Genomic DNA, 25,934 nt, shown 5'->3' with positions numbered 1-25,934 from the left:
GCTTGAGAAATCTTTCCTAGAGAAACAAACATTGTTCCCAAGTATCACAGAGGTGAATAAGCCTAGTTTCAAGATCTGATACTCTATTAAGGAACTGAAACTTTCTGCATAAATAACATGAACTACCTACTATTTAAATGAACAGTAACCTGCAGCAACGGTCTGGGTGTACCCTTGTTTACTCCAACCAGCATGCTGCGCCCTACAGGAAACACCGAAAGATAACAGACGAGGTGACATCTCCCCACTTCCTGAAGGACACACTTGTTAGTGCATCATCAAGGACACTCTCAGCAGGTGGTGTTTTCTCCGCTAAAAGTATCCTGATCTGTTTTATTTATAATACTATCTAAAAGGCAAAGGCTTCATACACAATCAAATTGGGTATTCTGTAAGAAATACAGCAATAACAACAACAGCAACAACAAAAAGAATTAGGGAAAACAGCATGTTAGGTGTCATTTCCTTTTTGTCATTCTTAGCTACAGAACAGGCTTCCCGGGGTGAGGTAATCTTTAGGAGATGCTCTCCGGCTACGCTCTGGGACACAACGCTCTGCTGCAAGGACAATTCGAGCAATGCTGATAAGATCCTTCTCCACCACAAAGGCGCCCTCCTGTTCCTCCCCAAGAGACGCAAAAATCAGATGCAACAAAATAGTTTCTGCACCCTGTGATGTCTTTTACCTTAAGAAGATGGATGAGAAGGAGGTTGGGAAGTCCATTAGGGATGTTGCTACTTAAGGTGCTCAGATATGAAGGAATGGGCAGCAGTTTAAAACACTGAGATTGTCGGGTAAAGACCACTGTAAGCGATGGGGCTGACATTGCCAGGCATCTGGCAGTAGGTTCTTCAGTGCATCCTGAAAAACTTACTGTTTCAACCTCACACTGAGGGAGTTGCTTCTTAAAAGTAGTTAATAGCCTAAGGAACAGCCCTCTCTATAATTATGATGACTGTAAAATATTATGATGTTAACATCTTATTTAAGGCCAGATAAACATTGCAAGCTGGTTATTTGTTGTTTTAGTTAGGGTTTTTCATTACATACAAAGGGAACAAGTTAAAACTTAGCAACTGCCAAAATGTTTCAAACCAATTGGGAATAGGTTGGTTTTTGATCTCAGACAGGTCATCCTTGCCTGAACACCCTTCGCTGCTGCATAACGGCTTGCTTATGCTCTCCAAAGATACTAGGCCCTCTGTTAACGTTAGACATTTCCGACCTAAGGCAGATTATATAAAGACATCCCATATGTTAGAGTTCATAGGTATTCTTTCTCAGGCTTTCTAAAAAGAGAAATCTTGGTTTCCAGATTCAAATACCCAAGCATACCGTATTTGTTTTGTACAGGCTTTAAATTGCTTCAAGGGCTCTTCAGAAATGACTGCAAGGAAATAGGTGTGAATGGGCTCTGTAGTCCATGCTTTCTACCCACAGTTTACAACTCAGGTTTTTTGCAGAGAACTTCTTGTCCAGCAAAGTAAATGAACTACTGAATTCAAATAAAGTTTAGTACTTTTCTGTAAAAATAATATTCGCCCCAAACTAACAAACTACACATATGCACAAAATTACTTCTTCCTTCTTGCAGAATAGGCTGAATTGCAAAGAACTGGAGCTGTGCTTTGCTGAGGCTTTTTGACAGGCTCTGGGAGAAAGAAACTGCTCTAAATTCTTTCATTCCCTCATGTTGCAGAGAGATTGCACTACATGATATTTCTAAATTCGCACATAACAGAGACTGATGTATCCAACACCCTTTTCTCTCTGTACTGGATTATTCCTTAATTAAGGCATAAAGCTAGTCCAGCCTTTATTGTTAAAAACCACAAAGCTAACCAAGAGCATGAATTGCTTTTCCAGTCATTGGCAAACAATAGGCAGTGTCTATATTTTCTGCATTATCACATGTAGTCAAGCAACAATTCAGAAGTTACGCATCTATCAGTCAATATTTCCATGCCCAGAGAGTTATTGCAGTCACAGAACAATTTGTCAGGGCAGAAACATTATTCAAATGTAGGAAAAATAGGCTCATCCAATTACTTTTGTTGTGTGTACTTATTTGACACAGGCTGTTCAATATGGAGAGTCAAAGCAAAGAATATCATGCACACTCTCAGCATCCAAGCCGTTGCAGCTTTTTTGAAGAGCTTATATGAGAGTCAGACAAGTATGTGACACTAAGGATATATCTACAGTACCTTTAAACTTACCTCCATAGTAAACTCATTTCCTGTAATTTCTAAGCTTAAACTCCTCAGAAATGTCACAATCAATAAACCCACTCTAGCTATCAATCTGAAGTATAACAGGGATCCCCATTACCTTAGAAGCAGAGGATATCATTTTTCATGCATTTATTATGCAGTGGTAGGGAAGAGTTATAATTATACTTTCTGCAGGTTGGGATATGATGTACAGAACAGCAAAGACAAGGTTTTTCAAAGCTGCCAGCAGTATTTTCAGAAGCAGCAAAGCACATCACATATTTAGCCCAAATATCTATTCCAGTGATATTTAAGCATGCAACCCCTTTAGATGCCAACTGATGGGATTTACAAAAGCATCTCTCTTAATTTTCAGCACCTTCTGCTTCAGAAAATTTGCTCCATGGTGATTTCTTGGCTGCAGGAGCCCTGTGATACAGCACTGAGTTGACCCTGGTCCCAGGTCAGCATCCCACCCACGAGACCGCCCTTCCCAGGGGACAACCAAGCCAAAGGACAACCAGCTCCTGTCCTTGCTTTGTGCAGCTCTGTCACTTGGTGTCTGGCAAGACTTTTAGCTTGCTGCCAAGTTTTCACTTTGATTTTTTCCTATAGTGAAGCTGGAGCGTTTGATGCTCTGTGCCACACTTGGGTACCTGGGAGACCTTTGTCCGGCGGGGTTGGGAGTACGGCATAATCCCTGTTTCCATGATCTTTGTAGGGACTATTGCAGAAACGGCAGTACTGGTCTTTGGGAATCACAGCCTCCCTAGTCGCAGTTCATCTAAGAAGGACAAACAGCATGGATGCATGTCCGAAGTGGGGCAGAAAAGGCCACGTTTCACCTTGCGCTGAGGCAGTTTCATGATAACTATTGGGTAGTGTCCATCTGCCCAGCCGAGTCCCCTCGCCAACCTGTGCTTCTTGCACTACCCAAACGGAGAGCTGTGCGCAGGTCCAGCCTCCAGGCTCTCCTGCTGACTTTAATGGCCACTATGAATTTAGTGAAGGTGAAGCAGCATCTCGCAAAGCACAGATACTACAGGACAGTTTCTGACTTTCTTCCTCCGTTAGGCAGGTAATCCTAAAACGATGATGGCTATCCTATCCTCATCTCCCTTCCTAAGCAGCCCATGTATCTGGACAAAGGAAAAATGAGGATGTGCTGTCAGATCCATCTCAGTGAACTGCTCTTGAAGGGACAGTGCTATGAAGCTGCTGTTCCCTAAATAGCACTTTATTAAACCCTAATGTGACAAAAAAAATTTTATTGGTGTGTATTTACATTTATTCTTTGAGCAGTTTGTTTGTAAACCTATTTGGAGGCAACTAGACTTAACGGTCTTTACATTAGTCTCATGCTCTCCCTCTATTATTCTGGTACTGTTAGTATCTATCTCTTTTTCCCTCCTGGGTCTTTTCTTTGAATGAACTCACCTTCAGTCTTTAGCTGAGAAGGGAGGCCACAGAGTCACAGGTCACACCCATAACATTTAAAAAAAAAGAAGAAATACTTTTACAAAACAGAAAATGTGTTCTAGTTACTAACCATTCCTAATATCGTCCTCCTAATAAATATTGCACAAGCATTTTCAAAGAAATCTCTCAGCCACTTTGATTAAGTGATATGAAATGTAAATAAGTCTTGCAGGAAAACTCTAGCTGCAGTATTAATTATGGTGCTAAACCCAGTGCTCCATAACAACAGTCTAATCAGCTATTAGTTTCTTGCTTAAACTCTTTTTTACTGATGAAAAAAAATTATTAAAAATGCAAAAGTCAGAAGTAAATAGAAACTTATGCTAGATCTTTCCCCTTTCCCAAATGTTGTATCTCAAGAGCTTTGTTTGATGTTGATTCAGGTCACCTCGCCTTGACGCAGCACAGATTCAGTCTGCTTTTAGCCATTTCCAGGCTGCAGGGCAGCAGCCATGGCCCAAGAGCTTTTCTGAAGAGGATGTTTAATAACGGGATTCTTTATGCTCAGCTGAGCAAAGTTTCTGGTGCAGGGACAAATCTGGAGGCTGTGCTCCCTGCGGACAAGGGCTGCGGAGGGGTTAGTGTTGAAGGCACCGGTGTGAATGGCATTGCCGCCAGCGAAGCCGCCCCGTCCTGCGGGACCACGTCTGCCACCTGTGAACACTCGTGCAAGGATTAGTGATGTCCAACAGGTAGTGTGTCCTTTGCTAGGAAGGTGGGTCCCTGCACTGTTGAAAGAAAAAAAAAATGCCTGAAAGACTGAAGGATGCAGGGAGAAAAAAATAAAAGGAGCAAAGGTCTTGTTGAGTTCAGGTCCCAAGAACACACCTGTGAAGATTTTTCAGCAATAAACCAATTACAACCGCAACGGAAACCTTTCCCCCCCTGCACCACTATAAAATCTAATTGAAAAATAGATACATTCATGAAAATTAAACAGCATCCATCTCTGTGAGGCCCAGTGCCCATTTACTCTGAAATCCTTTGTAAACCTGCCACTACCACAACAGCAGCCCCTGAAGAGCGATCGATACCCCGACGAGGCTGCTGTACCACAGCGGCAAGGCGAGCAGGGGAGGAGGCCCGGCAGAGCGGGTCGGAGCCGGCGTACGGCAGCACCGGCCCTCCCCGATGGATACCGTGGCCGCAAGCCCGGCGAGGGGTCAGGGCGGGCGGCCCGCACGCACGGGGGCTGAACTCCCGGTCCATGTGACCGGCTGCTCGCGGCGGGCGCCCCGGCGTGGGCTTTCTCCGAAAGCAGCTGCCGGCTTCCAAGTGATCGGTGGTCCCGAACAGGACGAAGACCCCTCTGTCTTTACGAGCGTCCTAAATCAGGGTGACACGTGCCACCCAGCAGAGATCAGCAGGTGCTAATACAGAGTTATTCTGGTCCAGCCAGAGGGAGGAGGAGGCTGAGGAGATGCAGTGGTGCTCTCAGCGTACCTCCTTGACACCCTCCCCTCTCGCAGACGCTGCAGCCCTGCCTGGGGGAGAAGCTCCCTAGTGACCGCGGCGGTCAGTGGAGGCGTGCTGCTTTACCCCTGTGACGAACCCGTCCCAAATTGTGCTGCTGGTGTGGAGCAGCTGGGCGAACACCCAGCATTTCTTTGCCACCTGTAGGAGCCCTTCACATCCGCAGGAGGCCGAATATCCTGGCACTTGCTGCTGTGTAGGTTACCCGAGTCACAGGTGCAGCAGCACCACTGATATGTAAAATGCTCTTAATAAGTGCAATTCTCTGACTTTCAATCTTTGTAAAGCACTCAGGTTTTAAAAAGAGTCCTAAAATCCCCTCAGTGGCTGCAGTGGGGAATCGTTTCTGGAGGGCTCTTGCCTGGCTCTGACTTGCTGGGCTGCGCTGCCACCCCAAGCCCTGTGAGGAACCGCGGTGGTCGTGCGGCAGAGGGGTAAACCTGGGGCTGAGCAAACTGCTGTGGCCACCGAGGTTGATGAGGCATGCTGCTTTGCCCCCGTGACAAACCTGTCACAAGCAGGCTGGGTCTGTGCTGGGCAAGGTCACACCGTCAGCGAAGGCTGCTCTGCAAGCTCTGAAAAGAGAGATTTACCTCAACTTGGCCTTTGCGTGTTTGAAGAGAGAGGAACCTGCACAGCCCGCTAATAAAAACTTTGGATGAAACTAATGCTCTTCCATCCAAAACATTGTGCAAGCCAGTCTAATAGCTTGTGGTTTGGATAATAATGCAGGATCCTCTATTATATAGACAGATGGATGAGCAGCAACAGACACCTGTACTTGCCTTAGCACATGAACTGGCTCTGACCATGCTGGTGCCTGGCTCTCCTAGAGGACTATGCACAGGGACAGCAGCCAGCGCCATCAAATGCCAGTCCTGGTGATGAGTGCGTAAGGCGTAAGCACCAGTCTATCTCTTAACATTAACCTTGCCCGAATCTGTTCCCACGGCATATCACACAACCTGTCCTATCATCCTTATGTAGGTTTTATTTCTTACTAAAGGCAAGTTTCTCTACATCCAAAAATCAGTGATTTGATGACCTCATTTAAAGTTTTCATAAGTTGAAATCCTTTGATGAATTTGAAATGTTTTGTTTATATTTCACTTTTTTCTTACTTTCTACCAAGAATTACTTCAAACTTCAAAATGAAATAATTTTGAAACAGAAAGTTAATTTCCTTTAGAGAATATCAAAACAGGATATTTCAAACTATTTCAGTTTCTTTTTGAAGGAGAGGGCGGTAATTCAAGATTTGTTGAAATCAACTGTTTGCTGCCTGACGTTTCTATTTGGTCTTATCGGTGTTCTGCAGTAGAAATCAGAGTCTGAATTTTTCACACCAGCTCTCAGTGCTTGTATTCATCTTGATCGTTTCAGCATCCGCGGTGCGCACTGCTTGATGACAAGGGTTTATGTGACGAGAGGATTGGGGGGTGCCTGTTTGTGCCTAAGAGGTCTTCACTTTCCATTTTACAAACTCTGTAGAAGTTAGACTTATGTTTTCTGATTTTGATGGCAAAGGATACAGTTATTCTCAAGCAATGGGATGCAGCACCATTGTACAGATTACTACTTGTGAATGTTTACTCTTAACAAAAAAATAGACCTTGGGCTCCTGGGTAATTCTTGTTATGACTGTGGCTTTGCAAGGTCAGAACAAACCAATGCTTTTTTGCAGGGCGTGACTTGCCAATCTGTGTCAGGCTGCAATTTGTGTCATACCCTCACATCCTTTTTTGTTGTTTTCCAAAAATGATTTGCAACTGAAACGCTCATAAATCACGATGTGGGGAAGAAGGGGTGGGGAGAAAATCAGATGGTTCGGCAGGACAGGTGCACACCAGGATACCGAGGTAGCATAACAGAGGATGACAGCTAGGGAAAATAAACTCTTGCCGTACCTTAGAAAAGCACCACAAAAGGCATTTAAAGAGAACAAAAGATTTTAGAAAACAACAGTGTTTTTATCAGCAAAAGCATGTTCTGATTTTTTAAAAAAAATCTGCAGGAGCCATATTCCTCATATCTAACTCTAATTTTGCCTCTCTTCATCATGTCTTTACAGACATTGCTTTTTTACTCAGTACAAACTAGCAAACGTACTAATCCCATCTTGAAACAACAATAACACTTAGATTACAGCCATTTTTAATTGGCTATTTCTCTTTTTTTTGTTCTGTTTATTCTCCTCCCCAGGCGAGGCCCTGCACAGCAGCCCCCGCGCTCGTGTTGCTTTCCAAAATTAAAGTCCAAAATGGACAACTATCATCTCCACAGTCTATTCTTCTCCCCCGACATTTTCATTTCTTCCCACAGCGCGGCTGCCGGTACAGTTTTTTTGGTATAGGTTGAGATTTAAGGGTGCAGCTAAACCGGCCACTTCCAAACTGCTGACAGCCATGCAACTGCTCTCCCTCCTCTTCACCTCACCAGCAGGAACAGTGAATTTTATTTTATTTTTTGAAACAGTTTATCTTGGTAAATGTATTACTGACCCAACTGTGGTCCAGTATGCTTATGTGCATATATAAATAAATAAATAAATAAATAAATAAATTTAGAAACTGAAATATACACTGTTCCCCATTACAGTTTTCTAAGTTAATGCTTAGCACTAGCCCCACTCTCTCAACTCTCAATATGGAAACAGTTTTGGAGAAATTGAAGCTTTGCTTTGGCATTTTTAAGATGAAACATATCAGAACACTATTTCATAACAGGTTTAGACAAACATAAGCTTTTTCACAAGTAGAAGAACCCTAAAATCCTCAACTAAAATATTTTTCTGGGTGAGGGGAAGAGGGAAGAAAGGAAGGAAAAGGCTAAAAGAGAAAAGCTAAACATTTTTGAGTCAGGCCAATATTTTTATTCTACTTTTTTCTGACTATAAAAGTTACAAAGAAAGTGTGGCTAGAGAAAATATTAGGTAATAAAACTTACAGTAAATCTTACCACAGGGATGTTATGAGGACTGAGTATGGATACCACCTGCTGTATAAGTATTGTGAGATTCACATAAGATTTCAGATTTTACGTTAGAATAAGGAGCACCCTGGCTGGGCTGGTGGCCAGGCTCGAGGTAAAGAGTATTGAAGTCCTGTTACGACGAATGGTTAACTTTGATCGCAGTGACTGAGAATTCATTTATTCAGAAGATAAAACAGCTCAAGTTCTTAGGGGTGACGCCCACTATCACAACGCTGCCGGATGCTCTGCGCTGTGGACAATGAGAACAAAAGGAATTTAGGAAGAGAGCCTGCTGGGGACTTGCCCCATCACAACCTTTTCACAGCGGCGCAAACGTATGCAGTTCATCGGGTCACCATTTTCTCCAGATTTTGAAAGTTATTGGGCTGAAGTATAATTCTGAAATACAAGAAGTTCATTGTGGTCCAAAACTCCTACTTCTGTGTCTTTATAATTTGCACGGCGGGATCACCTGGAGGCTGGGGTCCCCCTGCTGCAGCCGTGACGCAGGTGTGATCCCAAAAGACTTGCAGACCTTACAGGCCACGATTAAGAAAAGACACCTGTGGGTATAACACGGATAGGGACTGTGAGGCAGGAACAAGTAAGCAAGGCAAGGGGAAAGCAATAACTGTGGAGAGTAACATTAGGAATGCCCATGCTCAAACATACCCTAATTCCATCCAAACCACGTGGCCGCTGGCAGAGAGGGTGGTACTAAATCTGGATATGGGTTTAAAATTGCAGCAACCTAGACAGCAGTGTTGGTGGTAATGGGAATTCTGCACTGTGGAACAAAAAATAATCAGGTTTTAATACAAACTTTAATACTTTACTCAAACTAGGTGAGTCTTTGCCAAGATCTGATAATCTTTGCAAGCCTAAATGAGCTTTGTCTGCATTTCAGCATTTAACATTTTGACTTATTTTAATCCTTGGATGTTTAAAAATGTTTTAAGAACAGGTTCACATTTGCATACCTCTTCTGCAATGTGCTCCAGGCTGTTAAAAGTCTCCATATTTATGGATAAAAATGTTGTACATTCCTAAGAATTTGCTCAGAGACATACATTATCCAGCAAGCTATAGGACACCTCTAATAGCTTGCCTTTTAATAGCTGTGTGCTTGATATTTTCTCTTTTTTAAAGGGGAATTTAATGCTGATTTGAAAACATTAGTATATTCCCTCAGTCCCCTGGATTCAATTAACATGACAGGTGGGAAATCAAGATATTGTGACAACTACTCTTCCATCTCAGAATCAAGTACCAATTTATATTCCAAATGGTCTCAAATATTGACACGATAAATTATAGCATCTTTGAATGCTTCTTTATACTAGTTAAAAATTCAGAAAGAACTTAATCTTGCCACAGTCCTTGAGACTCACAGTGAAAGGCAAGCTGTGAAAACTTGCTCAGCTCAAAGCTAGCCCTGTGATTGCACATGACTATTTAAGTAGCAGAGTTCCCATCAGTGTTTTGATAATGCTTACAGGGTTTTTCATGTTGTCACCATGAAAGACAGTAAAAGTGTTAAAACAGTGGAACTTGAAGGTTCAAATTCTTACCATTCACGGAAAGTGAAACTTCAGCGTCTTTCCTCTGCAGCTGATACCTTTAATTCTTCCTGCATCTAAACATCAGCTAGGATTTTGCAAATTAAAAGCAAAGACAGGTTTGCACAAACTTGCCTGGCACAGTCAAACAAGGCACACAAATACTACATGAGGCACATTTTAGAAAATACTGGTTATGTTTTATATTTGTCTGGAAGTAAATACAGCTTTTTGTTTCCTGGAACATTGTCCTGTTTTTTGTATAATTAATTAATTTAAACTACTGCTCTTCAATTCCACTCATTTTTTCAGTAGTTTGGGACCAAATTCTCCTCTGATGTGACACTTTTGCTCTCAGCTGAGTTATATCATGGATTACATCTAGCTAATAGTTAGTTGTTTGCAAGACCAAGACTAGGTGAAATGATGAGTATATTATTCATTATTATTTGAATTTTGATAATGTCTGGGATCATTGCAGACTGTACTAGAAACTCTAGACAAACTCAGGTGAAAAGGTGGTTCCTGCCCTAAAGAACTCATATTTGAGAATCTTGTGCTGCATCCCTTCCTGTTCATCTTCTATTTCTAGGTGTAGGCCCTTACTCTAGCTCTCGCACAAGTCGTCCTACATATCTAAAGCCTCTTGCACTTTTTTAGTGGTTAAATATATTGCAAGCAGCAGGCAAACAAGTTGGCTATGTGCACGCTTCAAGTTGTTTTTTCTCTGATGACCTTCTTTCATGCTCTTTCATCTCTAAATTTAGCCAGCTACTGAAGGTTCAGTGACACAGGAAATACTAATGCAGAAACTGTATATAATCATTCTTCAAAGAACAGTACAGATTACGAGACAGCATGATTACTATCCTGTAACCAAATGAAGTTTATTTTACGAAATTGCACCCTTTCAAGTCCGATAAACCATTATAGACATTCACTCACGACCAACACATGCATCACAAAAGCAAAAGTATTATATAAGGGCTGACACCCAGAACTTGGAAATCTGTTCAAGTTAACGTTACTGTGTCCATATTTGAACAGCTGATGTTATAACTGCCAGGCACAAGCATACCACCAACCTTAAATATGAAGTTTGATCTTTTTAATAGCTGCCTCAGTGACAGCTAGTGAGGAGAATGTGCTGCAGAACCACAGCAAATGTTTAAGAATATGAAATAAAGTACTGAGAATTAGAAAAGTATTGTAAAGATACTGGGGTTGTGATTGGGACAAGATGATGTAACTATACCAAGTTGAAGGAAACTGCAGGGAAGTTATACTTCTTTACATTTTAGCTTGTTATTTTCAAATACAATAAATACGGTAAGACAGGAAATGTTCTGTGTTCTTTTGGTGAGAACAATAACAAGCAATTTGATTTCCTGGATCAAATACATAAAATCTGATTAAGATAATAATAATATATATATGATAGCATAGCTTTCAAGTTTTTAAGCATCTTTGTTTTGAAAAATCAGACTTCCAATATTCTAGTCAAAAAAAAATTCCCCCCTCTTTGAGAAAACAGCACAAACACAGCCCAGAAAATTTGTTAATTCTTTCTTTAATAAAGCGGGCTAGATGTTCTTCCAGAGTAAAGACACAAAGTTCCATGACTAAATGAATACCCAGTCAAAATATGACACTGCCTTTCTGCAGTACATACAATTGATATGACATGCAAGAGATCTGAAACAGTCATAAATTACAGATGTGAGATCCAGTCCAACAGTCTCAGATACACATCTTACCCCATTTTAGTTTTCGTCAGTAATTTCCAATGTATATAATTTTCTATCTGGTTATTTTTATCCATGAACATTATGAGCAGGCCATCTTTGAAGAAAAAGAATAATCTTGTATTTGAAATGACAATTCTTTCTCGGTATATTCCTACCATAAGACAAGACAAGGTGATGATTTGACATTTTGTCCAACTTAGAGGTTTCTGGCTTAATGACTACATAAAATTTTAACTATCTTCCCAGTATGACCAAGTATCAGAGACTACATATTTGAGATGTGGAAGGACATGGTATAACCAAAGTGGATTAATCTATTGCAATTCACTCTAATCTCATTCATATAATCACCTCTATTCTCCTAGAGATTTTATCATATCCCATGGCATGACAGGCATTCAGCTCATTGGTATTCACTGATTAGTGAAAACTTGTTAGAAACTCCACAAATTTTTATACCTTAAGCACTGCTTTAAAATATGCAATATTAAAGATACAACTAGCTTACAAAAATAAAAGAACTGTACAAATCACAATTTTATTGGCAATGAGACTGCTCAAGAAAATTGCAATGTGATCCCTGAAACAAAAAAACAGAACAGATATTGAAAGAATGATTCTTAAAAAAATTAAAAAAAGTAAAAACATTTTCCCCTGCCAAAGTACTGGAGCCTTTGAAAGCTTATGTATCACAGAATATAAAACTTTTCTTTTCCCTCTGTCTCCATAATATTTCTTCCCTCTTTCCATAGGTAGTTCTTGAACAGATTGTTGTTGATGTGGCACAAGCCTGGCTGAATGGGTTAAGGCTAGAAAAGCTTGAAAGACCTAAATAAATCATCAGCCACTGATTTAATCCCCTGGCATTCATGCAAGCTCAAGGAAATAAAATAAACCTGAAGACAGACATGCATGTTGAATTCTGAACTGATTTTTTATCAAGCTTAAAACTAAACCAAAATAAACACCTCTCCAAAATGTTATGCATTTAAGATCTTTCAACTGAATAAACAGTCATCTGACTGCTCATATCAGCCTGTCACACAGAGGTATGATGCTATGCCTGCTCATAACATTCTAGTATTTTATCATTTTACAAGGCACATATAATCTCAGAATTACATGGTGGCTTTTCAGTGTGTAAGGATATGGCAGCTACTATGTAATTACAGGACAATTATCTCTTCATTTCAGTCACTGACACTCAGACCTTGTAAAATTTAAGACCAGCAAACTACATGTCACCTCATCCTGGAAGACTCTGCTTAACTCCATTTACAACTACAGACTAATCAGCAAATAACTACCATTTATTAATTGCCTATTAACATAAGCTTTGCCATGCAATTACAAAGTTATTGCATGGTATACTGTATATGTACCATAAAATTAAATAATACATTTTTTTTTTGCTGTTGTTATAAATAGAGTAGTTTTATAGCATTCCTTTATAAGGATAGTTCTATTGTAGGTCCAGAAAGAACAGGTTTCCATTTACCACTAATTTCTTTTTGTGAATTCCAAAAGAGTTAAAGGATCAGCGAGTACAAAAAAAATCTTATCTACTTGAAAAAATTTTATTAGATGTACTATGTACTTGATGGGAAAGAAATATACTTTTCCATAGAAGAACAAGTTATAGAGTTCATCAGAAACTTGGTTAATGTTGCTGCTCCATTATCTTTTTTTTGACTAGAAATGTAGACATCATATAGGCATATTTGTAAACAGAATCTATAGGTAATAGTAATGAGACATAAAGTGCTTTTAATTATGAACATTTCATATCTCTTTGCACCCTTCCCTGGTAAGTTATCATACTCAAGCTAGTTTTAGTTCAACTGGCTCAAGTCTACACTATTAGATATTGTAATTGCCCTTGCACCTACTGTTTTAACCATAATAATCTCAGTAAAGCCAAAATTAATTCATGCCAAGGAGAGTAAAAATAGTCAGACATAATGAGGAGAAGAGGTGCACTGAAACTTCTGAAGGGAAAAAAGAGTAGACAAAGGGAAATTAGGTTCTACTGTATAGGTCTCCATCCTCAAGTAATTTGTAACAGATACTACTTTAACACAATGTTGAGGAACAACTAAAAATGGAAGACAAACATGTGCCTCTAACACACCTCAAGTTACTGTCAGATGAAAATGAAGAAACTAGGAGTCCTCAGCTGAGGATAAACCTGGTGTCAGGATGATGCTTTTAATCTTTCTGATATACAACCTCTATTTTGCTAAGCACAATCTCTGAAGAGATAGTACCCTTTCCCCTTCAGAAAACCTAGTCTGGCATATTTTGTAAAAGGAAGTTATTAAATCTGGCTTGTCTTTGCCACTTAAGGTCTGATGCCAAGTATCTACATATTTCCTAATCCATTACAGTACTCAGCACATACTATTCTATGTACCTGGAAAGCGACAGTTCTATAGTAATAAAGCTCCTAAGATAATTCTATAACTAAGTATAACTGTATATTAGAACTCGGGTTTACTGGATTTTTATTTAAGGCAGTCTTTAAAAGGTTTGTATTCTTTTGATGAGTTGCAACCGAATTTATTTATTTATTTTTTTAAATCTAGGCTTTTGGGAGCTGAAGTGGGTTACCTTTATCTATTGCCTGTCCTTCTAATCCAAAGAATCATCCAGCCCCTGGAATCAAAGCAATTTGAGCTGAGGTGTAACAACTGACCTCACGATCTGTCCCAACCTGTTTCTTTAGAGGTCCAGGGGGCTGACAATAGTAAAATCAGAATCTTTGCTGTTATTACTGCTGTCATCATCAGGGCTTGAGCTCAGATTACTGGAGGAGGCTGAAATGGAGCCCATCAGCGGATCAGAGAATATCAAAGAAGAACGAGATGGAGCTTCCTGCTTCACTGGTGCCTCCTTGTGTGCCAGAAGGGACTGCGTTGGCTCTTGGGCAGTGCTTCTATTTCCTTCCTCTTCTTTGGAAATCAGAATATAGTCATCAGCACTCTTACTTTCACTAGTGCTTGAGTCAGTTGTAGTCTGTAAGACAACAGTACAGAAAGGACTTAAAAGTTAGTATCACTTTTACCACTTAAAAAGGTTTATGACACACACCAGTAATTCTCAGCATGGGAAATAGGAATAATCAATATCTAAAAATAGCATAGCCGAAATCAAGAAGTTAAAAATAAAGTGGGTATTAACTGAAAAAATTAAGATGAAAAAATTTGTTATTTACAAAAGTATACAAGCTAACACTCCAAAAAGACATTCTCGAGCATAGGGGTCTAATATGTTTCATTATCATAGTACTTCCATGTAGTGATCATGGTGGCTAGGCATCTAATACACACATTATGGTTGTGAAGATTTTAGGTATTATATTCATACTGTTATTACTTTCCTATAGTCATTCACTAAGCAGTATTACAGAATTTTTTGCTGGTTTATAGGCAGAATGGCATTTTGCAGTTCTTCTGCAGAATGGCTTGATACAAAATTTCCTAATAAAACTCTGATTTCTGGAATCAGAGCTGTACATACATCTGGCTCAGTGTGCAACAGTTTGGATTCTGCAGATCGGAGCCCCCAGGGCTTCTAGGCTAAGTGTCGTGGGGCAAGGGGCTGAGCACTTCTAACTCCACCAGAAAACGAGTCTCCAGGAACCCCTTGCTCTGCCTGGTTAGACCCTGGGAATGTGTATCCCTGAGACTCTAGTAGAGGAATAAAGCTACATGTCAGAGGAGCAACAAATTCTCTGTGAACTGGGAATCTTATATTTAGACTAGCTGTATTCAGGAGAAGTCCAGTTTTTCAACATAAAGAGCAAAATGTAATTAGGAGCAAGACTGTCCTAATCAGTAGAGTGGGAATTCTCTTTTGCTGACAAAACTGGCAGCCTATTAGCCAGGATGCAACCCGAATGGACAACAACTTCTATTTTCTTCTGCAGGAGATGGATTCATCCCCTGTCCAGCACTGCTGAAACCAATATATTTGATTACACTAATGCTGAGAAAAGGGAGACGAAGTTGAGGGGCTGCTGGAGAAATGTGTGTCAACATGTGTGTCAAATACAAGCCCTTCTGTTGCGAGTCTTTCACCAAACAAAAAATGTAAATTCACTTTGGAGTAAAAGAGAGATGGCAGGTATTAGTCAGAGAGAAAAGGAAGCATTAGCAAAAAAGAAGAAAGAAGGGGAAGAGTCTGAATAAAGTTAGTCCCATGGCACAGTATATACAATTATGGAGGTCATCACAGGTACTAGCAAGTGCAACCTGGATTTAAGCCGTTCATGGCCTCCAGCAAAACTTTTTACCACATTTATTATTACATCTGAAAACCATTTACCATTGCCTAGATTACTGATTATAGAGCAGAATATTCTTGAAAGGGGTCTGTAAAGTTGCTTAGGGAGCAAAACCCACCAGTCATTAAGAACAAACTGTAGTAGAAAATAAGAGAGGTGTAAATTTTTGGTTATTATTTACACAGTTGTTCCAAATTGCTAAAAGTCACAAAATAAATATCACCAGAATGTGAAAGCACATTCAAATACAGAATTGTGACTTGCTTCTTTAAAAAAAGTCATATGAATGGGAATTCAGATATTTCCATTGCAGTAAATTTTTTAAATATCCTGTCTATAAAATTTATAAAAAAGTTTTTTTCATGTTATCTAGATGGTACCTAAATACAATAATACTATCTATTATTGTCTTTTGTAAATAACACGTTCTAATATTTTCTCATTCAAAGGGAAATATCTGAAGTTCGGAGCACTGGTTACAATTTGAAAGGTCCCAATATAAGACAGCTGTCAGACTGATGCCAATTTTACATCTGTTATTCTTCGATACTTACTCATCTTCCTCAAAAGACTTTATAGAATTCATACAAATGTAGCCGAGCAGATTATTTTTAAAAATATCAACAACTGACCAGTACTGAATGCTACCAGAATTAAGTCCAATCTTCCTGTACTGTATACAAGCGTGTAGTTCAAAAGTGAGTAAACAACTTGAATTACTTACCATGAAGTTAAAACCAAGCAGATTTATCCTACCAGGAGAGATGCTTCACTGTTTAAGCACTTTTGATCTAAGACATCATTCGTTATTAATTAGTGCTTTGCTTTCATCTGGTCTATTTGAATTAGTGTCCTCATTAGCTGTCAGTTCATCTGCTGCCACCTCCAGGGGCCAGAAGACGCCGGCAGCGTGCAAGCACGGCTCTGCTCCAGCACGGTGCTAGCAGGCGGCTGACTGATTTTGTGGACAAGGCCTGGCCACTGGAGCTCTTTCGGGAGCTCTAAATGCCCCTTCAATATTTCCCTGCTTTTTTCCTCTGTGCAACAGGAATACAGTTCCTTTAAGCAACAACTGTTGACACAATTCACCTGGCTTCTTTTCACACTTCTATTTAAAAGCTCTCAATGAACACAATACAGCCTTCTTTTGCAAAATTATACACTTAATTATTCCAAGCTATTAGGATCGCACTATTTCCGCCCTCACAACCCTCACATCCAAGAGGGCTTCACTTTTCATAAGGAGACAAAAGCGTTATGTAGCGGCACCCTCACCTGGTGTGGTCAGTGTTCTCCCTGCTGGCACAGCCAAGGATGGCCAACAGGTTGAATGCCTTCTGGCAGTGAATCCCAGCAAGAGCCCGTAGTCGTTAATACTTTGTGCTGGCGTTGCAGTTTCCTAAGTTCTGCTTCGACAAATGTGCTCTTGCATACTTAAAAAAAATCCTGCCCTTTAAGAAGGGGAAAGGAAAAAAACCCGCTCATACCAATTTCTTTTCATTAGTGTTGTGCTTTGCAACACTGTTTTTTGTTCTACCCATATTTTTGGCTATCAGTTAAGAACTATACCTCACCGAAGTATCTGAAAAGCAGCAAAGCATATATATTGACATCACAACGACATAAAAGGGCCTGCTGCAAATGTTTGCCTATCCCTAGAATACACTGGTATTTTGGTGGTGATATTTCCAGAGGTAAAACACCTCCCCCCTTCTTGTTCTGCTCTGTTTCTGTTTCAGGAAACTCATGCTGACATGAACCATGTTTTCTCCCATCTGCTGCCACTACTGAATAAATGAAAAATGACAGAATTATACTTCCAGTAGCTTTGAAAGTTAACAACCTTACGCCCATTGCCATATGGCTTCTCCAAACATTTTTTCCTGATGAATATCAGCTACTAGTACCAGGCTTATTTCAATTGCTTTCATACTGTGAATGAGTTAAAACTCACTGTAAGAATACAATTCAAGTAAGCTTAGAAGAACAGCAGCTCATTTTGCCTCCTTCTTTGAATAGACATAAAGGCAAGATAATGTGTTAATTATCATTCATTATTTAGCAACAGAAGCCTTCTGTTTGTCAACTGTGCACTGCTACTAAAGACAAACATTCTCACAAATGCTGTACTTCTCTGAGCCTTTTTCGTATTTTTTATATTTTTAGTTCTCATCTTTGCAAATAAGCACTGTATCGCTATCCCTACTTTCTGGAAAAGGACATTGAGGCAAAAAAAAAGAGGATGAGCACTTTTAGAATAAATTAAAAATGATAGATACCTTGTACTTATATAACAACCAAGCACAAAAGAACGGATTTCAATTTTGTTTACACCATAGTAAATCATAATTTTTTTCAGCAGTCCTAGAAATATACCTATAATTGTGCCAGAGTAGAATTTCTACAAAGTAAGTCATATTAAACAGAATTACACACATTTTCAGAGTTACAAAAAATGTAAATATGGTAAAATTTATTTAGCAAGAAATATAGTAATTGGGCTAGAAATGGCTAGAATTTTTTAAGCCTTCTGCAGCTCTCAGAAGACCGTCCCAGCTTGACCCGGAGGCATCACTACAACCCATTTTCCTCATTAGAATAAAAGGCTGGGCTGTGGCCCAATTTGGTGGAAATTGCCCCCCTCCAACAATTAACAGTCTCACTTCACAGCCTACTAAACTTAGCAACTTCATCTTCCTTTTTATTAAAAGGTGTGGTGAAAAGCTTTTCTCTTTTCCTTTCATTGTAAAGGCTGCAGTTAAAGAAGCCAGGCTCAGACAGAGCGCTGAGTGAGCGGCTGGTGGGATGCTAACCCTCCTACTGGACTGCAGTGCTGCTTCCCCACAATGCGCGGTGCTAAACCTAATCTTTTATTTTTCTTTCTGTAATAGGCTGTTTCTCATTATCATAATTGGAACTTCCAGAATATAAGATTAGAGAAGGCTAATCAGTATGAGTGTACTGTATCCGCAAACATAAACCACACAGCGCTGAAGCCTCATTAAGTGTTCTGCTAGCTCAGATCCTACAGCCTTCACTCACGTTGTTCATAGTTCCCTTATAAGTAGTATTATCACAGGGTACATCTAAATCGTGGGACCCACAAATCCTTCTCTGGATGTATACTCTGACTCCATACTGGGGTGAGACCTCACTACACATCACCCCCTCAAGTTTCCACTGGAAAGAAACCTGCACGGGCAGGGAAGGAGGTGTGCCTCACCTGGTCCCCTCCCAGCGCTCCACATGCAATGCCCCAGCCCCTCTGCTTAGTGACACACATTTAGACCAGCATGTGAGTAAGGGCTTCTTCAGCAAAAGTAAAGGCTGCACACACTAATTCGTCAGGTTGTTGTTTTATACTACATTCTACCTACCAGTTTCTGTAATAAATCCAAGTTAAAATTGCCACCAAAGTGCTATTTGCCATTTCGGTGGGAAAGCCAAAGGCACTTTTGTGTAAAATGCAAGGAGATAAAAGGCAATACCAGGAGGTTATTGTATGAACACTCCAATATGCTACCATCAGAGTTTAACCTATGCCTTTAATACAGCAGAAGCTACTGACTGTAATGACAAAAGCTAAAGGAGCAATTATGTTCTAGCAAAACTTTTTTCTTTGAACCTACGATTATTATTTAAATTAACAATTTGAAATACAATTAAAATACGTTTTTAAAATAAAATGTTCTAACTTGGGGGATTGTGTATAATAAATCAAAACAACCTATGTCACTATTTGAAAATCAAGAAATATTTCTTCTAAGTAAACTTGTCAAGAGAAAACTGATTGCAGACTTAGTTAGACTGAGGTGACAGTGTTGCCACTGATTCACAAGTGTGAGTATTAGTATTGACATGGCAGACTTAACTTCAGAACTTTAATATGGAAAAGGATACAGAAATGTGCACATAAAAAGTTATTTGTTTTTAAGATCACATCTGAATTAGTCTAACTCTTAGACAGAGAGGCACCTATGCATACCTTTTAACATGAAGGAAAAACTCTCTTTGTGTGTGAACTTGTCCTGTAACTGTACGTTTTGTATGTGGAAACTGTGTTTACTGAGTCAAGAAGTCCATACAAAGAACTCTTACCAAGGAAATGGAGCAGAAGGTAAAAGTAACCTCCTAGCTATTTCCTTTTTGGCACTTACATGGATACACTGCAATGCAGATAATCAGCTGTTACATAATGGAACCGTAGAGGACAAACAATGAGAATAATCAGCTGATATGGGGCCATTTACCTCCAGTTTTTACATCGTTTTACGTGAAATTGACTTGTTAAGAAGCACTCAACGATTTGAAAAAAACACTCTCCCCCCAAACACTGTATAAAACTTTGACTTAATTACTTGTGCGTGGAACATAAGCTTGCACCAACAAAATCAGTGGGAGCAGCACAGCAGTTAGAGAGAAACTTTCAAGCACAGCTCTACATGCAGCAGCATTCCTGGGTTTCTGGTGGGAATTTGAGTGCTTACAGTGCAAATGACAACTTAGCAAGACACAAGTTATGCTTCTGACTGAACCCTGTTTTTTTTACAGGAGAGGTGTGCTGGAACTGGTGTATTTTCATGTAATGCCTGGACATGCTAAAGGAAGTCTTCAAAAATGTAAGGCTAACTCTATCAATGGCCTGTTGGAGATATTTGTATCTTACCTGACGTCCTGGGATGAACTGTTGCTTTGCTGTAACAGATCCCTTCAGGACATCACTCGTCCCCTTATTCTGACTGTTGGAGCAGTAGTGGTCATCTGCTATCGTGATTTGCTCATTTTCTTCAGCTTCCAGTTGGCTCTGGTTGAAACGCAGGGAACCTTTCAGAATATCCTTGATCTGTTGTTGAACGGGAGGGGAAAGAATGTAAGTCAGAAACTTGGAGCAATTCTAAATTTTCTGTAGCTCAGTGCAGAATGCTTTCACACATCATTTTCCCATAATATTTGCTTTGAAGAGATAGGAAGTAAGTCAATATTATTACCTATATTAGTTAAAGATATAAATATCAGTGAAATGTGATTGTATCAGATTCTGGAAAACAAGTATCCAAGAAAGTTAAAAAGAATGAAACTGCTACGATTATTCCCTATATCACACTTGTAGATTTAACATGCCACATTGTTCCTGATAAAATGTATTTCAAGGCTCAGCTCAGTAGCATTCTCATTTTATAGTACTTTTTCTTTACATTGAATAACATTCAAATGTCATTACATTTAAATAATGTGGTCAGAAGCATGTAGTACATGCTTAGTATGTACATTTTGCATCAAGAAAAATGATGGTGTTATTAATCCAGAACTTGGAATTGCACTGCCTCAGTTCTACTTTGATATTGCCACAACTTTTCAGGGGGAAAATGTGCAAGTCATTTGAACTCCTTACAGCTGAATTTTACCTTCTAAATAAAAGTACTCTGCAATGCTTGATACATTAGTATTTGTAAAACAGCTACAACAGAAGACAAAACAGCAGTATAAAAAAAAAGAATAAAAAAGGAGGAAAAAAGAGAAAGGATTAATAGCAATGTGGGATACAAGAAGGTTAAGTTAATCAATAGCTATACCTGCTTCAAACCAGCCAGGGAAACCAGAATTTCATCTTCTTTTTCCAAGTGTTCTTGTAATATAACTTCCTGAATATTTCCTGCAACACCAAAAAAAGAGAAACTTCCTGAATAATCTCTAAGGTACTGCCAACTTTGAGTTGACTTATGTTCTCAGAACCAAATCCTGTGACTTGCAGACGCATTTTCACACACTGACCTAGATGGTGACAACTTCACTAGTTGTGGGGGTTAGGCCAAGCAAAGCTTGTCACTGCTGTCAAGGCTCCTACAATAACGCTATGATGCTGCCGGACTTCTATTGCCTGAATGTACCAATGGACTCTTGCTCTACTGGTCTCTAGAAGACAATTTGGCCTCTGTGGCTCACAGACTTGCATACATGTTTGATTCTGTGAATCCTTTGGAAGCTCTCAAGAACATTTACAGGAATCTGCTGAGCTCTTGGGATGGGTTAAGGTAGGAGGCTCAGCAATTTTAGTTCAGATCCTGTGGCCACTGCAGATGCTCGTTTTATATAACAAGACTGAAAATGTCATTCCCTATCTGACCCCTTTATATTAAGTAAAAGACCCAGGGCAGAGCAAAACCTCCTATCTGACAGAAAGTGTAGTACAGTACTGGCACTTCAGAAGACCCCTGTCTTCTCTACCTATAGACCAGTCCTGCAAGACTGCACTTCAGTACACTGGTATGTGGTGCTTGCTGGGGGCAGGGCTGGAGGCTGGCTAATACCTCAGAGATGGAGCCATGACACACCATGTTGTAAAAATCCCAGGCAATGCTGTAAGCCAAACCAGTCCATAGCTCAGATAGTTCTGCAGACTCTTTAAGCCACGTTAGGTCCCTCCCCAGGCTCCTAACTCCTCCCTTCCCTTCACAGCAGTGATTCTCAGCAAACTGATTTACAGACTGAGATGGTATCTGTCAACTGAAGATGAAAGGATATTCTTTTGTGCCACTCCTGTCTTACTTGCATAGTGCTCAGTACAAATCCTTCAGTGACACTCGCTTGGGAACTATGCTTTGCTGGTCTGAATCGCAGTATCCCAGGTGTTCAACAATTAGAGCTTTGTATTGTTAATCCACACAAGCATTGCTTTTGTTTGTTTTTAAACACATCCTACATGTTGAGGGACCAAACCAGTGAAAAGCCAAAAACACTGTTACAGATTATGCTGACAAGGATGAATATGATGCTGCTGACAACTCTGACACAACACCAGGTTTCAAGGAAAAATATTGAGCAATTTGGCTTAAGTTTTGTGTTTACAGAATAAATAGTGAAAGCATGAGATGAAGGAGGCTGGACGAGGAGAAGATAGATTACAAGGAGAAAAGCAGATTTAAAACTTACGTATAAAGACAGAAGTTTGAAATTGTGGGTGGGCAAGAAAATCTGTAGTTGGTAAAAGTTAAGAACAGAAAGGGCAAAGAAGGGATAGGATCCAAGACTAAAGTGAATAAAAGAGGTTAGAGCCACAACAAGCAGTAGAAGATGGGAGTTCAAGAAAGAAGGTGTGATCAAGGTCAAGGGCAATGGTGGGGGGTATGATAACTCAGCTTTGCGTTAGCAGCCTATCTAAACAAGGAGATCCAAGTTTACATTATTTAGCACTTGTACCATAAAACAGCAGCAGTATCCTGCAGCAATGAAGTCAAACACAGTACACTTGAACAATATCAAGTACAAATCTTGAGACAAGCTATATCATAAAGACATTGCATTATGAAGGCTAGAAATAATGTAAAACATTATCTTTTAACAAATATGTAGCATCATGAATTGACAGAAAGAATAATTAATTCACCATTTTATTTATTGTTTTTTACATTGTATATCTTAATTGTCTAGTCTCTCAATTTGCTAAATAAAAGGTAACAGTAAATAAAAGGTAACTTGCTGGCAAGTATTAAAATGTGTTACTTACAAAACTACTACTTTAAATCTTGACTTCCGCTGTTTAACAAGCAGTGCATAATTTTCTACTTCTTTTAAAAGGTTCAGAACTTTGAACATCAGAAGTCCAAAGTCCAAGTCCTCCTCAGCAGGTAAACAATGTTTAATCACAGCCCGAGTCACTGAATTCAACTGTCTTTTCCATTTCTCAGCATTAAAAAGATTTCTATAGTGTTTGATCCCCACATATATTAAAAATGTGCATTAAAAACTCAGGAATGCATAGTGACTAAGCAGATGGAGCAAGAAAATAATTCAAAACATGCCTCAAATCTGTTAAAGACCAAATGTTGGAAATTTAAAATATCAGGAAAAAAAGAGAAAACAAAAGCTGAAAGTCATTCTATATGATGTGGAAATAATCTACTATTACTTCTCTTCTTTATAGGTGTTTTTTAAGGCAGTATTTCAAAAGAATGAAAAAGAAAACATTATTTCTATATAAAAGAGCTGTAACTGTTTGAAAAGCCAATATATTGAGAAGTCTAACAACTTATAAATAGAACTATGATAGTTAGCCAGCAGTAAATATTAATAAAAATGGTCATATCATCACATATTTACTTTAGCAAGATTAATAATGGATTTTAACACTAGTCTCAGGGGAAAAAATTAAGAGAGAAAAGACTGGAAATACAGTAAGATTTTTTAATCATCAATGAACTCAGCTGATTTTCTAAAGCTATTGCTTGAACTTGCAGTTTGTTTTAATGTGCAGCATGGCACGTCTTAGATATGTATTGCTTATTGTTTTTAATCAGTTAAAATGGTTAAAATGTATTTTTGAAAAAAAAATCACTCAGTTTGCTCCAAAACACTATTTTGGACTCAAGGAACACACTTCCTTTTAACACAGAAAAATGTGCCAAGATGCAAAGCACTATAATCAGGCACTTTTTCCCCCCAAGTACATAACAGGTGAGATGTAAGGTTATAGACTGGAATTTCTTTCAGTAGTACAAGGAAAGAGACTGAAAGTTTCCCTATGGAATTTCTCAATGGATTTTGCTTTTTCTAAGTGTGCCCTTGAAGTGTAAATGGCTTCTAATCTACTACCCTCATCCCTCTTGAATGCAGAATTTATTACCTACTAAATAAGTAAGTGATAAGTATGGAGCCCAAACTTATCCGTGCTCACTCTCCTTTTCCCCCAGCTAATGAGTAGAGAGGAATTAAAAATTTTGCCTCAGAAGAAAGGATAAAGTCGATCTGCATTTGCAAGAATGCCTTCGCCCCACATCCTCCTGTTGGGACCACCCTTGACGAGGCATTTGGGCTGGAAGCAGAGGTAGGAGGAAGAGGAGAGAGGGCAAGTGACTCGGTACGCACCTCTGCAGCCGCATTTCGGGGCCTCCCAGCCCTGACCCTCTCCTGGGGACACCTTGCAGGGCAGTGAGACTTAGCACTGAGATGAACAAGGAAACTAAGCTCTTGAGTGCAGACAAAAGCCTTTTCCTTTTATGTTACCCTCTCGTAGCTCAAAAGGTATCTTTATAACTGAAAACATTCTAAAAATACTAGCTCTGTTAGGAGTGCTAAGGAAGCAGTATATTTGATACGATACTACTCAGCTGAAGGACTTTCATATTAAGTAAACAGAGTTGTATCACTTAATTATTCTTCCTTCACAAGAGATGTTACTATGTTTTCTGAGAAACTTATGTGTATCAACAAATTGGCCATATATTGATTTTTTCCCTAGTGTTTTCCATATCTGACTGTCTATAATAAAACCTCACAGTTTTAATTAATACTTTTTCATAAAACAATAAACAACTTTTTGAAAAAAATAATGCAGAAGATATCAACTAGGAACTGAGAACACCTTCCTACCTGTAAAACAAACACTGACATGATGAATCAAAAAAATTGATTATGTGGCTTTTAGACTATTCAAAACCCAATTCAATCTGGTTATATGCTATAAATATCAATCTTACTGAGATAGCTGTTTTCATTCAAAATTCCATAGAACTTAAAGGATCATTGAATTCAACTAGTTTTGACTAGATTTGTTTTTTCTTTTAGCAAAATTTCATTTAGCTGCCGCCAAATGCTTTCCAGAGATTTCTGTTTCAGTGAAGTTCATCCCAGAGGAAGACAAAGGGTGAATTTTGCATCCCATCCTCTGAATGTCAGAGCACTGGTGTGAGATGCAGGAGATCCCAGACACACACGTTGCATGACTCTGGATTTGTTCCAGCGTAGCACAAAAAAAAGTGTAAGTTTTGCAAAATGAACTGTCAAACCCTGGTTGTACTTTTCAGAAATACTAGGGCCATAAAAGCAGTTACTCTTTTCAGAAGTCAGCTCCATTATCCACTACTGAGGCTACCCTCAACCAGGACACATAAGCTAGTGGACGTATTTTATATAATTGGTTAGAATTAAGTTTGGATACTCATTGTCAAATGAGCAGATTCCTTTATGTTTGACAGATATTGGACCAATTAATCAATAACTATTTCCTGATTAATACTGTGATAGACGGCCCAGATACACTTTAAAGGCAATTGGAGTTACAGAGGAATAATATGCAAATGATTGCATTTTTGTTCTTTTCTACAAAACACAGAAAACCAGGTATCTTGTAGTGATTTGGGTAGCAATAGGCTAGATGAAATAGCTGACGAATTAAGACAAAATGTATTTTTCATTTCCTACTCTTAC

General features: G+C 39.3%; 1 protein-coding gene across 9 annotated transcripts in view; it reads right to left on the bottom strand.

The window, feature by feature from the left end:
• Positions 1–8,032: 8,032 nt before the first annotated feature.
• The window catches only part of TBC1D5 (TBC1 domain family member 5), a 337,770-nt gene continuing 319,868 nt past the window's right edge, over positions 8,033–25,934 (bottom strand). For 4 of the 9 annotated variants that reach the window (XR_010883476.1, XR_010883482.1, XR_010883477.1 and 1 more), the window contains 6 exons: positions 21,305–21,384; positions 20,398–20,574; positions 14,142–14,461; positions 9,711–9,786; positions 8,812–8,926; positions 8,033–8,702 (listed from right to left, as the gene is read on the bottom strand). Coding sequence is in view for 2 of the 9 variants with exons in the window: in XM_067291524.1 (XP_067147625.1) it covers positions 14,168–14,461; positions 20,398–20,574; positions 21,305–21,384 (551 nt within the window). In the remaining 7 variants the exon portion in view is untranslated. Of the gene's footprint in view, positions 8,703–8,811; positions 8,927–9,710; positions 9,787–11,252; positions 14,462–20,397; positions 20,575–21,304; positions 21,385–25,934 lie in introns of those variants that run through there. The other 5 variants (XR_010883479.1, XR_010883480.1, XR_010883481.1 and 2 more) reach the window with 5 other exon arrangements.

The sequence above is a fragment of the Apteryx mantelli genome, chromosome 2 (assembly GCF_036417845.1).
Source record: "Apteryx mantelli isolate bAptMan1 chromosome 2, bAptMan1.hap1, whole genome shotgun sequence".
Classification (NCBI taxonomy): domain Eukaryota; kingdom Metazoa; phylum Chordata; class Aves; order Apterygiformes; family Apterygidae; genus Apteryx; species Apteryx mantelli.
Note: the sequence above shows the minus strand (reverse complement) of the source record. Positions and strands in the feature narration are given on the sequence as shown.